Consider the following 15,492-nt stretch of genomic DNA (forward strand, 5'->3'; position numbering starts at 1 on the left):
CACTCAGTCCCCACAGTTCTCTCTCTAGGTGAAGATGACTCTTTATGACAAGACTATTGAAACTGGCCTGAATCACCTCACCATTGTAAAGAGCCATATCCATCAGAATTGAAAACCATATAATCTTGTTGTTGCTGTGTACCATGTTCTCTTGGTTCCATTCATGAAGTAATTCGGATTTTTTTCTGAGGCAATTAGGGTTAAGTGACTTGTCCAGGCAATGTTAAGTGTCTGAAGTCAGATTTGAACTCAGGTCTTCCTGACTTCAGGGATGGCGCTCTATCCACTATGCTACTTAGCTGCCCCATGAAGTAATTTTTTAAAGAAGGAATGAGGTAACAACAGTTTTAGATAATCAGAAGCAGAATTCAAATACACCTTCAGTCTTCTTGAACACAAAGCTATTTACAATACTAAGTGGTGTTATCATCAAAATGCCCAAACCATTGGAACATAGAATTGACTTTATTCAGCTACTGTCTTTTATTATGACCCAGAGTTTATGAATCTCTTTAATATAAGCTTGGAAATTAGTTTGACTATTTGCTAAAGGTATAGAATAGCCTTTACACATAGAATTTTCTCTTTACTTATAGTATCTTATTCTTAAGTTTATTTTTTAAGTATGCATTTGTGGCTGCTATTTAATGATGGTTTATAAACTAACCTTGACCCAGGATTTTCCCCTGAATTCTATCTATGGAGAAGTCCAGCTAAAACCAAAGCTTCCATGTTAGTTTCTGTGAGGGGAGGGATGAATTGAGCTGGATAATGATTCTCATTAGTGCCTGACTTGGGCATTGCCCACCTACGCTTAATGAGGGGATGGATGAGAAACAAATTGCAGTATGTAAGAAAAAACTTTTGTGACTGTCTTAGACTATGAGCCTGAATCATAGTCAGTGAGTGTTTACTCTCATTTTCAGCATTAAAACGAACTTAATATAAGGTGGTGAAAACATTATCTATCATATCTCTTTAGACAATATTTGGTGTTTTGAATTGTCTTTAGTACTAATTTCAAAAACTTATTTAATATTTTTCTCAGTTACATTTTAAACATTTTTATACAGTTAAAAAAAAAACCCTTTTTGAGTTTCAGATTCTCTCCTTTATCATTAAGAAACCACATGTGAAGTTACACAAAACATTTCATGAAAGTCATGTTGTGAAAGAAAACATAGATCTCCCATCCTAATTTTAAAACACCCTGCAGGAAAATAAAATTTGAGAGAGAAACAGACACAGAAAGATAAAGCGATAGAGAAACACAGAGACAGAGAAATAGAGAGATAGAGACACACAGAGAGAATGCTTCAATTTGTAATTAAATACTATCAGTTTGTCCTATAGGAATGCATAGGATTTTTCATTGTAAGTTCTTCAGAGTAGTCATGGATCATTATAATTATTTATGGCTGGTCATCCCCGGAGAATGCTATTTTGTTATTACTTTGTATAGAGTATAGTACATTTCACTTTGCTTCAGTTCATGGATTACTTTCCAGGTTTTTTTTTTTTTTTTTTTTTTTTTTTTTTTTTTTTTTCCCTAAGAGCATCCGGTTAATCCTTTCCCTAGAAAAATAATACTGTATGACAATCACATACTGCATTTTATTCAGTCATTCCCGAATTGATGAACATTCCCATTATTTCAATTTTTTTTTTCCTGAAAAGAAAGCTGCTATAAATATTTTTGTATGTCTAGATTCTTTTCCTTTTTAGAAAATAATCTCCTTTGATATTCATGCATAGTAGTAGTATTATTAGGTCAAATAGGCCTTTGAATATGAATCATATCTTTTGATCTTTATCAATCAGACCATGAATCTTTTTTTTTTTTTTTTTAAATTTAAGTCAGTTCCTTCTATGTTTGAGAAATAGGGCCTTATCAGGGAAACTTGCTTCAAAATTCTTTTTACAATCATTAATGCTAACTTCCCCAAATTTATTCTCTCTTTCTTTCACCTTGTCTATCTTCTAAAGTGTTTTGCTACTAAATCCAACATGTTCTCTCATTTATTACTTCCCCTTTCCCGTATCCAATTCCCTATCTACTTTCCTGAAGAGTAAAATAAATTTCTTTACCCATATTGATTGTGTATGTTATTTCCTCTTTGAGCCAGTTCTGATGAGAGTAATGTTCACTCACTCACCCTCTCCTCACCCTCTTCCCCTCCACTGTAAAAACTTTTCCTTGCTTCTGTTTTATGGCAGATAATTTTCACCATTCCACTTCTCCCTTTCCCTTTCTCCCAATATAGTCCTTTCTCATGCCTTAATTTCACCTTTTTAAAGATATTATTCCTTCATATCCAACTCACACCTGTGTCCTCTATATATACTCCTTCTGTCATAATTATGAGAAAATTTTAATGAGTTATAAGTATCATCCTTCCATATAGGAATGTAAACAAACAAATCTTATTAAATCCCTTATGATTTCACTTTCCTAATGCCTTCCTTATGCTTCCTCTGAGTCTTGCATTTGAAAATCAAATTTTTCATTAGCTCTAGTCTTTTCATCCTGAATGCTTAAAAATCCCTCATTTCATTGAATTTCTATCTTTTCCCTTGAAGGATTATGCTGTTTTGCTTCTACAAACATTTTTGTGTATGTGGTTCCTTTTTTCATTTTTTACGATCATTTTGGGATACAGACCTAGTAGAGAAACTGCTGGATCAAAGGGTAAGTATAATTTGATAGTCCTTTGGGCACAGTTCCATATTCTTTCAAATGGTTGTATCAGTTCACAATTCCACTAACAATGTATTAGGAAATGCAATGGTACACTATTAAGATGGCCCAATGACAGTCTCTTTGGGTAAATAAATTCATGGATGAGGGTAGCCATAATACAAGTCAATTCCCTGTTCCTTTTCTTCTCCCCTATCTATTCCCATAAATTTAATTTTATATTGGGGAAGAAAAGAAGTGAGAATTTTACTGTTTATTAAAATATTGTAAAATGAAGCATATTTCTACATATACATGTTGAAATTTTCTGAAAGCATAGATAATAGATTAGTATTTCTACATATGATAAGAATAGTTTGCCATTTCATTTTTAATGGATCCATTCTCTCAGGTAATCAGAGGCATATTTGTAAAATAATTTTGTATTCTTCAAAGAAAAAAAATCTATAGACCCAGCTTCCTATCACATAAAATAATATTTTGCAGTGTCTAGTATATATTAGATTTTAAACATAAATTCTTTCTACCTTTTCATTTTTTTCTCTGTATCTACAATACCTAGTACCAAGCCTGTAATGTAAGTACTATCTATATGTTTTATTTAACTTAACTCAATCATGATATTTGGAAAATACCTTTTTTATTTAGGTACTATTCAGAGAACTATATCGATGTAAATATATATGGAACATATTTAATGCTAATTAGTATTTCAGAATAGACTAAATTAGGTCCAAGTTTTTTGTGATCTTAGAAAAAACCTACTTAATTACAATCTTTTAATATTTAAGCTTTTAAAAACCCTTCAAATTGAAGACATCAGATAATTCATTAGTAACAGTATTTCATGATATACACCATATGTATTGACAGTGACTGAAAATTTAAGGAAAAAAAAATTGAAGTTAGGAAGACCTGGATTGAAGTTCAGGTTCTGAAATCCATTCACTATGTAGTGGTAAACAAGTCAGTTAGGGCTGGATTGCTGAGTAGATGCTGATATTTATTGATAGAGGGTGTTTCCTCTGAAGTTCTCCATACAAATGAAGTCACAGTTCTGTACCAAAAAACAAACAAACAAACAAACAAATAAATTAAAAAAAAAAAAAAAAACCAGTGCTTTAGCATTGAATATTTTATCATGGGGTGAAAGAGGATGTCTTAAATTTAGGTGTTATTCAAAGAAAGAGAGACAGCATGCTAATATAGAAAGAGCAATGGTTTTAGACTTTGTTCAAATTCCAGCAGTTATACTTAGAGCTGATTGGCTCAATAGATAGTGTGATGGGCCTGGAGTAAGGAAGATTTAAAATTATCTCTGACCTCATATACTTCCTAACTGTGTGATCCTGGGTAAGTCACTAAATCTCTGATTACCTGAGAGAATGGATCCATTAAAAATTGTAAATTGTTGGGTAGCTCTCTGGAGGCCTCAGAATCATCCAGAATCAGGATAAGCAAAAATCTTTGGTCTTTAGGGGGAGAAGTGAAGGAGACAGATAAAACTTCCAGGAGTTTTGCCAAGGACCCTTCCTTGATTCTAGAGTCCAGAATCTCCATGAATCTCCACTTTTTTTCCCCCTAGTCCTGAGACCAAGCAAAGTTCTCTCACCTCTCTCACTCCACCCCCTAATCCTTACCTACAATTCTCTTAACTCCAAGCATTGAGCTAGCATCAACTGTGAGAAGAAAAATTCCAAACATATGCTAATAGAGTTAATGTCCAATAGGTAATTAGCTTTAAGTGCTTGCCTGTATGATTCAAGCACACCTTTTAAGAGTTTCAGCCCTTTACAAAAAATTAAATGGCAAACTATTATTATCATATGTAGAAATACTAATAGTTTTTCTATGCTTTCAGAAAATTTCAACATGTGTATGTAGAAATATGCTTCATTTAAAAATATTTCAATAAACAGTAAAATTCTCACTTCTTTTCTTCCCCAATATAGAACTTAAGTGAATTAAATTGATGGGCATAGATTTTTGTGTAGGGGAAAAGAAAAGGAACAGGGAATTGTATTATGGCATTCTCACCTATGAATTTATTTACCCAAAGAGACTGTCATTGGGCTATCCTAATCGTGTACCATAGCATTTCTTAAAGAGTGTGTGAAAAACCTTGAGATTTTTTTTTTTTTTTTGGTGTGCTGTAAATTGCATGGAACTTACACTTATGGTTGCATAAGTATTCATGTGTTTTCCCATTTCCCTTGATTGTATCATAATTCCTAATGCAAATAAGTAATGTACTGAATAGAGTGGTACTCTTAACGGAAAGAGAACCTGAGTTCAAATAATACTGGTTATGTGATGTTGGGCAAGTCACTTAATTTTCATGTACCCTAGTTAACTCATCTGCAAAATAGGAATATTGATATCAATAATTTGTGAGGTAAGTTATAAAGATCAAATGAAATAATATTTAGAAAGTGCATTACAAACCTTAAGTACTATGTAAACACTAGTCTTTGTAGTTATCAATCATAATGATAATTATTATTACTACCAAAAATTAAGAACTGTTGGTATTACACTTCCACTGTGCACAAACCCATACTAACTTCTGTGATCGCTACACTAGTTGGCATAAGGAAATTGCCTCATCAGCATCAACAAAGATTGCTCCCAGTAAGGGAAAACAAATCTTTCCCTGAAACAGATATAAGAAAATATAACTACTTTTAGGGCAGTGATCATCTCAGCTCCAATCTTAGGAGGGCACCTTTTTTTTTTAATCAAAGAACCAAGATGAGTATTTGATATTTGCCATGTAGAAACTGATTTCAGCTTCACAGTTAGGTTGCTCTAATAAGAATGATGAGGTTTGTAGAATACAGAAAAGAGATGCAATATTTAAAATATTTTTTGAGAGAGAGAGACAGAAAAGATGTCAGATTGTAATTTTCTATCAGAAAAAATTTCTAATCATAAAAAAGAGACTAATCTGGAAGACATGACTGACATTGTCTAGAATTGCTTGCTGATTGATACTCTAAATTAATAAGAATTTTTATCATACTGTGTTTCTCAGAAGTTTATTTTTTTTCTTGATACTAAAGCAGTTTGGCCTTTTCTATTAATTATTCCCCTAACTTTAGTGTTATAACCATAATTCCTCTAAAAATTTGGGTTTTAGGGGCAGCTGGGTGGCACAATGGATAGAGCACCAGACCTGAATTCAGGAGGACCAGAGTTCGAATGTGATCTCAGACACTTAACACTTCCTAGCTGTGTGACCCTGGTCAAGTCACTTAACCCCAGCCTCAGGAAAAAAATAAAATAAAATAATAAAATAAAAATTGGGTTTTATCTAGATGGCAGAAGAATTTTAATTGTCTTTTCCTTATAAAGCATATACATATATATATTATAATGTTCCAGAAAAAAGTAAGGATGCTGTGATAACAGAAATTAAGATGACTATCTTTGCTCACATAATAATTTTGCCTCTGATCTTCTCACGTTTAATAAGATAATAAAATGTATAGCATAAAAGTACATTAGATATCAATGAATCCATTCACTTTATTTTGCAGATGAAGAAAATAGGCTTAAATAGTTTAAGTGATTTTCCCATAGTCATATAGTAGAAGACCTACAATGCAAATATTCCAACTCAGGTCCTTTGATACTAAATCCAAAATACTTATTTTTGAATTGGTTTTATAATTATGGTTGTTATTATAATAAAATATAATATATAAATTATAAAATATGCTAATGCAATTGTTTAATAATTATAATTGATATAGAAATCTCAGAATAGTAAAACTATGACAACCTCACAATTTTCTTTACAATTCTCTAGGACTTATAAATTTAAAAAAGGTGTCCATCTATATAGGTATGTGGAGTTTCCTCACTATATTTCAAAGCTAGAATTTGAATCCAGATCTTTCTGCTTCTAGTATTGGCATTATTTCAATATCAAATGTAGTCCCGTAGTATATATCATATTAAATGCATAACAGATATTTTCTGGCATTAATTTTCTTTGCCTGATTCATAGGCCTGCTGAACTGCTTTAATTTTTTCACAAGGGAAATATTTTTCTAGAAATGAAAGTGCATTGCTTTCTTCACTCTGTGTGGTATGATCTCTAATATGTATCTCCTGTGTAGAAAAATATAACAATACCATTTTCTAGCATTTATTTTTTCTAAAAGTTGTAGTAGTAATGTTTGTCTGGGGGCTTACGAAATTACATGCACTGATCCTAGCTGCATTGGGCTACATGATAGATTTCAGTGTAAATTAACCATTTCTCAAAATAAGACATCTAAGCTAGACTAAGTAAGTATTGTCATTTGAAGTCTATATAATAGCTAAAATTCCTATATGGGCTGGAGACTTTTGACAGTCAAAACTTCTGGCACATTATATTGACATAATATTTGATTATATGATATTTTGTATATAATTATTTCAAAAGCACCTTTATTATGAGTATGACAGGTGCAACTCCTCTCCTCACTTTTTTTTTATCTTGCTTACCTGCATTTATTTTTTGAACTTATTGACACACTCCTTTCAATTGCATTTTAGCCAGAATCAATGTGCATTAATAAGATAATTATGTATGTGTATATATATATATATATATATATATATATATATATAGCACAGAAGTACATTACTTATCAATAAATCCATTCACTTTATTTTACAGATGAAGAAAACAGACTTGAATAGACTTACCCATAGTCATATAGTAACTACAATATAAATATCCCAACTTAGGTCATTTGACACTAAATCCAGAATATTTATTCTATATGAATTCTGGTAACAGCCCTATTACTGCTCTCTAAACCATTAATATGTCCTACACAAAGTAGCCACACTAACCTTTTTCAAACATTACTTGATACCACCATCTCCCTCTTGTTTATTGGTTCAAGTTTAAACTATTCATTTAAAATATCAATTGATTCATCTAAAATATCAGTTGCTGTGCCATATGTTAATTATTGAACCTAACTTATAAAAAACTATCTTACATTTGCTTATATTCTAGCTTGAATTTTTTAAGTTATCATATGTATGTATTTTATAACTCTGACAAGACACTAAAAATGTAAAAATGTAATTTGTAAAGGTGGAGGCCTATGGTTGTGAACCATATAATAAGTCTCAGTGGATCATATTGATTAGTTTCCTGAACTGCTTTTTTTTTCCTTCTTTATTTTTTATTCTTTATAACAAGCAATGACATCCTTGGGTAGGAAATGGGAATGGTCTATATTTGGAAATAAAGTAATATGAAAAAAATAAAGTAAATAAGATGATATAAAAACAAAAAACACAACTTTTTGGATAAGAGGACCCGACCCCTTGCTATAGCATGTAAACATATATGTAAACACACACACACACATATATATATATATATAACATTTTTGTTTATGTATCACATTTATATATATATGCAGATAAACAGATAGATAGATAGATAGATAGATAGATAGATAGATAGATAAATAGATGGATGGGTGGGAGGGCAGGTGGATGGGTGAATGGATGGATAGATAGATAAATAATAAAGCTAGGAACTATGTTCTTTAACCTTTTATATTTGGCAACATGGATACTATATATATGATGTGCATTTGGTGAACAATAAATGAATATTTTATAATTTACTTAAACAATCTGATAATTTTTTGAATGAGTAAAGGAAAATAGTAACTTTACTCATATGTATATTAGTATATTCCCAACAGTATCTACCATATTTGTTTTTAATGGAAGAATGATATAGAACATTATTTCTTGAATTTTTTGGTCAGCAAACTACTTTTCGGTAGAACCAAAGAATCACTCACTTGTAACAATTTGATCCTTATTATTGCTTTTTTTTTTTTTTTTTTTTTTTTTTTTTTTTTTTTTTTTGAGGGGATGAGGAGCAATTGGGGTTAAGTATCCAACATCAAAAGTGTCATGTATTCAGGAATGGATTTGAATTCAGATCTTTCTGACTGCAGAGCTAGTGTTCTATCCATTGTATCACTTCATTGCCTCCCTTTTATTTTTTATATTTTTGAGATGAGATAAGAGATTGAGAATGTGATGGTAGGCCAAAAATATTTTACAGTGGACAGAATTCTTAATATTATAATAATCGAAAAAGACAATCAAATGCATTTGTAATCTCACAGAATGTTGAAGTGGAGGAGAACCATAAAGAACATTCACAATAGAAGTAAAAGTGAAGAGTGAGGGGAAATTTTTATAGTCAGGGGAATCCTCAAATATTACATTGGTTCTGATTATGTCTTACTCGTATTTATGCCTTGAAAACCATGCAATTCTTGACATGATTCCCAGGTTTTGTTTCCTTTCCCATTTCACCATAAAACACTTTATATCTATGTTACATGGGTGAAGTTATGAATTGAGTCTCTAAGCCTTTTTTTTTTTTTTTTGTCCCATTTCTAGGATGAGGAGAAATGGGTAAACTAGGTCAAAGTTTCTAAAAATGTGAGTTACAGCCCAGATTCACTTATGTAATCTGGATGGTCACAAAATTATGATTTATTATCAATAAATATTTTTTTTGTATACCTATTTTGTATACCTATATAGTTATAGTTGTGTAAAATTTTTCAGGCAAAAAGGGGTAATAAGAAGAAAAAAAATTCCCGCATTTTGAAATGTTTTATATTCTTGGCCTCTTTTCACCAGAGAAATTTTTATGCAATCCCATCTGAAATCCAAGCCAGGTGTTTTGAGGAGTACACATGTTGTGTATTCAGAACAAAAGCTGCAGTGATATTGCATGAGGCAATATAGGCAAACACTGCTGGAAACAACACAGATGCATTACCCATTTGATTTTGAGTTAATTTTTGGTACCTCCTAGTAATAAAGCTATGATTCTAGTATGGTATTGTCTTTGTATTTTTTTCACAAAATGTCCTACATGTAAGTTTTATTGAATAAACTCTAGTCTTTTTTTCCATGATTTTAGTATCTTGGGAGTTGCTTTCTTGTCTCTAGAGTTATTAATCTCTTTTTCTTGTCTACTAAAAATAAAATACAAAATTAAATTACAGATTTTTTTAAAGTTTTCAGTGAAATTGATTGGAAAAAAAATTGATTCTTACAAAGGTTAACTTTTTAAAAAATCTTTTCCCCCAGCGGAATCCCCCATTGGTGGTAGATGATCTTTTTGAAGACATGAAAGATGGGGTAAAGTTACTGGCCCTCCTGGAGGTTTTATCAGGGCAGAAATTGGTAAGTACTTTTTTTTCCTCTTTGACTCCAGCAAATAACAATAGCAGCAGAAAAAAACCCTTCACTCAGATGGAGTTAGATGATTGTTTAAGCCCAGAAGGATTCTACTGTCTAATATAAAACTAGAGAAGCAAAGTCACTCTATTTTTCTAGCTTTCTATGTGAAATTTCTTTTTTTCCCTCAGTCCTATGCTTATATAAGACTGGAAGAAGGAAATAATTCTGTACATTAAGAACTTTTTTTAGTATCTGCTATGAACTAGACACTGTGCTAGGTAGGCTGTGGAAATATTGATAGAAGACAATCTTGTGTCTTCATGAAATTTATATTCTACTGTAGGGAACCAATGTATTTGTTAAAAAAAAAAAAAAAAAAAAAAAAAAAAAAGGGACAGCTAGGTGGCGCAGTGGATAGAGTACCAGTGTGAATTTGAACCAGAGTTCAAATATGATCTCAGACACTTAAAACTTCTTAGCTGTGTGACCCTGGTCAAGTCACTTTTAACCCCAGCCTCAGGGGGGGTGGGGGGGAAAGCAAGCACAGATATTAGTAAAATAAATAAAAAGTAATGTGGGGAAACAGATTTAGTTCTCAATGGAGAAATAAAGAAAGAGAATCATCTTCATTAATTTCTCTGTTAGGTGGAATGTAGTCATCAAAGAACTTTCCATGACTCAGACTAAGTTCATTAGGATCTCTGTACTCTAGGTCCAAGGATGGCTCATACAGGCAGCATGTTGGCTTAGAAAACAACAAATTAATATTATCTATATTGAATTATATTTTTATTGATTTTGTTAAACATTTCCTGATTACATTTTAATCTGGTTCAACCTACACATTTTTCTGATTGCTTACTCTTGAGTTTGAAGCATCTGCCCTAGGCAACCCTCTAAATCTATTACTTCCCAGAAGATTCTGGGGAATTGTAGAGAAAGTTCATGAGGAGCTCTGTAACTAAGAAGATCATAGATCCAGTCTCTGGTCCTATTCCTAATTTAGGGGAAAGAAGCACTAACAGCATACAGAATCAGGAAAGGACTATTCTTTTTTATAATTATCTTTTTTTTTAAGTTTTTTTTTTTTATTTAGAATTTTCTGAGTGCATCCTAGTAGTCATTTCTTATAAGACAACAATATTTGATCATAATCATATATGACAATTTGTTCAATCATTCCTCAATTGATGGGTATCTGTTCAATTTTCAATTTTTTGTCCTCAGAAAAGAACTGCTATCTATCTATCTATCTATCTATCTATCTATCTATCTATCTATCTATATATATATTTACATATAGGTCCTTTTCCTTTTTGTTTTTTATCTTTTTAGAGATACAGACCTACTAATGGTCTTGCTAATTGAAAGGGCATGCATGGTTTTTTAGTCCTTTGGTAATAGTTCCAACTGCTCTGTGGAATGGCTGAATCACTTCACAACTCTACCAACAATGCATTAATATCTCACCTTTGCCATATCCCCTCCATCATTTGTCATTTTCTTTTTCTGTCCTAATAAATATGAGTAGAAGTACCTCAAAATTTTTAAAATTTTCATCTCTCCAATCAACAGTGAGTTAAGAGTATTTCATCATGTGATGATAGATAGTTATGATTATTATGATTATTTCATCAGAATGTTCATATCTTTTGATCATTTATCAATTGCGTTCTTATTCTTACAAATTTGATTTACTTTTCTATGTGTTTGAAAAATGTCTTTATTAGAGAAACTTCCTTCAATTTCTTTTTCAAAATTACTCTTGCCAACTTTATTACTCCCATTTCTATGCTCTCTCTCCTTTCACCCTGTCCCTCCTCAAAAGGGTTTTGCTTTTGACTACTCCCTTCCCAAATCTTCCCTCCCTTCTATTACCACTAGTCCTTTTTTATTCCTTTCCCTTCCTACTTTCTTGTGGGATAAGATAGATTTCTATACCCAACTGTGTAAGTTATGCCATCTTTAAGTCTATTCCAAGGGAAGTAAGATCCACCCACTCCTCCTTACCTCCCCATGCTTTCCTTTCAGTATAAAAACTTTTTATTGATTCTTTTGATAATTTACACCATTCTGCCTCACCCTTTCCCTTTCTCCCAGTATATTCCAGTTCTCAGCCCATAATTTTATATTTTTAGATTCCATCCCTTCCAATTCAATTAACACATCTTCTGTCTATATTATACTCCTTCTAACTATCCTAATAATAAGAAAGTTCTTATGAATTATAAATATCTTATCATGTAAGATTGTAAACAGCTTAATCTTATTAAGTCCCTTATAATTTCCCTTTCCTATTACCATTTTATATTCCTCCTGAGTCTTGTATTTGAAAATCAAATTTTATGTTCAGTTCTGGTCTTTTCATCAAGAATGAAAGGTCTTTATTTTATTGACTGTCCATTCTTTCACACCATTCCCCTCCTTCCCCGCAAATGATTACACTAAGTTTTGCTGAGTAGATGGTCTTTGGTTGCAATCCTACCTCCCTTTCCCTCCATAATACCATATTCCAAGGCCACTGTTCCTTTAATGTAGAAACTGCTAAATCTTTTGCTGTCCTGACTGACTCCTCACAATTTGAATTGAAATGCTTACAACATTTTCTCCTTATTTGAGAGTTTTGAAATTTGGTTATCATGTTCCTGGGGATTTTCCTTCTGGGATATATTTCAGAAGTAATTAGTGGATCCTATCTATTTCTATTTTATCCTCTTGTTTTAAAATATCAGGGCAATTTTGCTTAACAATTTTTGAAAGATGATGTCTATGTTCTTTTTTTGATTGTGGATTTTATGTTATGGTCCAATAATTTCCAAGTTATTTCTCCTGGATCTATTTTCCAGGTCAATTGTTTTTCCAATGAGATATTTTACATTATCTTCTATTTTTTCATTCTTTTGATTTTGACTTTCTTTATTTCTCATAAAGTCATTGGCTTTCATTTGCTCAATTCTAATTATTATTATTATTTTTTTAATTTTTTATTTTATTTTATAATTATAACATTTTTTGACAGTACATATGCATGGGTAATTTTTTACAACATTATCCCTTGCATTTACTTCTATTCAGATTTTTTCCCTTCCTCCCCCAACCCCCTCCCCCTGATGGCAAGCAGTCTTATATATGTTAAATATATTACAGTATAATTTAGATACAATATATGTGTGTAGAACCGAATTTTTTGTTGCACAGGAAGAATTGGATTCAGAAGGTAAAAATAACAGTTTACATTCATTTCCCAGTCCTTTTCTGGATGTAGCTGGTTCTGTCCATCATTAATCAATTGGAATTGGATTAGCTCTTCTCTATGTTGAAGAAATCCACTTCCATCAGCATACATCCTCGTACAGTATCATTGTTGAAGTGTATAATGATCTTCTGGTTCTGCTCGTTTCACTCAGCATCAGTTGATGTAAGTCTCTCCAAGCCTCTCTGTATTTCTCCTGTTGGTCATTTCTTATAGAACAGTAATATTCCATAACATTCATATACCATAGTTTACCCAACCATTCTCCAATTGATGGACATCCATTCATCTTCCAGCTTCTAGCCACTATGAAAAGGGCTGCCACAAACATTTTGGCACATACAGGACCCTTTCCCTTCTCTAGTAGTTCCTTGGGGTATAAGCCCAGTAGTAGTATGGCTGGGTCAAAGGGTATGCACATTTTGATAACTTTTTGGGCATAATTCCAGATTGCTCTCCAGAATGGTTGGATTCTTTCACAACTCCACCAACAATGCATCAGTGTCCCAGTTTTCCCACAGCCCCTCCAACATTCATCGTTATTTGTTCCTGTCATTTTAGCCAATCTGACAGGTGTGTAATGATACCTCAGAGTTGTCTTAATTTGCATTTCTCTGATCAATAGTGATTTGGAACACTCTTTCATATGAGTGGAAATAGTTTTAATTTCATCATCTGAAAATTGTCTGTTCATATCCTTTGACCATTTATCAATTGGAGAATGGCTTGATTTCTTATAAATTAAAGTCAATTCTCTGTATATTTTGGAGATGAGGCCTTTATCAGAACCTTTAACTGTAAAAATTTTTTCCCAATTTGTTACTTCCCTTCTAATCTTGTTTGCATTAGTTTTGTTTGTGCAGAAACTTTTTAATTTGGTGTAATCAAAATGTTCTATTTTGTGATCAATAATGGTCTCTAGTTCTCCCTTGGACACAAACTCCTTCCTCCTCCACAAGTCCGAGAGGTAAACCATCCCATGTTCCTCCAATTTATTTATGATTTCGTTCTTTATGCCTAAATCTTGGACCCATTTTGATCTAATCTTAGTATGTGGTGTTAAATGTGGGTCCATGCCTAGTTTCTGCCATACTAATTTCCAGTTTTCCCAGCAGTTTTTGTTAAATAATGAATTCTTATCCCAAAATTTGGGATCTTTGGGTTTGTCAAAGATTAGATTGCTATTTTTATTCACTATCTTGTCCTGTGAACCTAACCTATGCCACTGATCAACTAGTCTATTTCTTAGCCAATACCAAATGGTTTTGGTGACTGTTGCTTTATAATATAGCTTTAAATCAGGTACACTTAGACCACCTTCCTCTGACTTTTTTTTCATTAGTTCCCTTGCAATTCTCGACCTTTTATTCTTCCATATGAATTTTGTTGTTATTTTTTCTAGGTCATTAAAATAGTTTCTTGGGAGTCTGATTGGTATAGCACTAAATAAATAGATTAGTTTGGGGAGTATTGTCATCTTTATTATATTCGCTCGGCCTATCCAAGAACATTGAATGTCTTTCCAATTATTTAAATCTGACTTTATTTTTGTGGCAAGTGTTTTGTAATTTTGTTCATATAATTCCTGACTCTCCTTTGGTAGATATATTCCCAAATATTTGATACTATCGACTGTTATTTTGAATGGAATTTCTCTTTGTATCTCTTGCTGTTGGATTGTGTTGGTAATGTATAAAAATCCTGAGGATTTATGTGGATTTATTTTGTATCCCGCGACTTTGCTAAAATTCTGAATTATTTCTAATAGCTTTTTAGCAGAGTCTTTGGGGTTCTCTAAGTATACCATCATGTCATCTGCGAAAAGTGACAATTTGATTTCTTCATTTCCTACTCTAATTCCTTGGATTTCTTTCTCGGCTCTTATTGCCAAGGCTAGAGTTTCTAGTACTATATTGAATAGTAATGGTGATAGTGGGCAACCTTGTTTCACTCCTGATCTTACAGGGAAAGGTTCTAGTTTATCACCATTACATATGATGTTTACTGAAGGTTTTAAATATATGCTCCTTATTATTTTAAGGAATAGTCCATTTATTCCTATACTCTCAAGCGTTTTTAGTAGGAATGGATGTTGGATTTTATCAAATGCCTTTTCTGCATCTATTGAGATGATCATATGGTTTTTATTAATTTGATTATTAATATGGTCAATTATACTAATAGTTTTCCTAATATTAAACCATCCCTGCATTCCTGGTATAAATCCCACTTGGTCATAGTGTATTATCCTGGGGATGATTTTCTGAAGTCTATTTACTAATATCTTATTTAAGATTTTAGCATC

General features: G+C 32.1%; 1 protein-coding gene across 20 annotated transcripts in view; it reads left to right on the top strand.

Annotated features, from left to right (window-relative positions):
- The window catches only part of SYNE1 (spectrin repeat containing nuclear envelope protein 1), a 571,419-nt gene that overhangs the window by 113,911 nt on the left and 442,016 nt on the right, over positions 1-15,492 (top strand). For all 20 annotated transcript variants that reach the window (XM_074309511.1, XM_074309493.1, XM_074309505.1 and 17 more), the window contains exon 4: positions 9,842-9,937. In XM_074309511.1, coding sequence (XP_074165612.1) covers positions 9,842-9,937 — 96 coding nt within the window. The remainder of the gene's footprint in view (positions 1-9,841; positions 9,938-15,492) is intronic.

This window comes from Sminthopsis crassicaudata, chromosome 4, assembly GCF_048593235.1.
Source record: "Sminthopsis crassicaudata isolate SCR6 chromosome 4, ASM4859323v1, whole genome shotgun sequence".
Classification (NCBI taxonomy): Eukaryota; Metazoa; Chordata; class Mammalia; order Dasyuromorphia; family Dasyuridae; genus Sminthopsis; species Sminthopsis crassicaudata.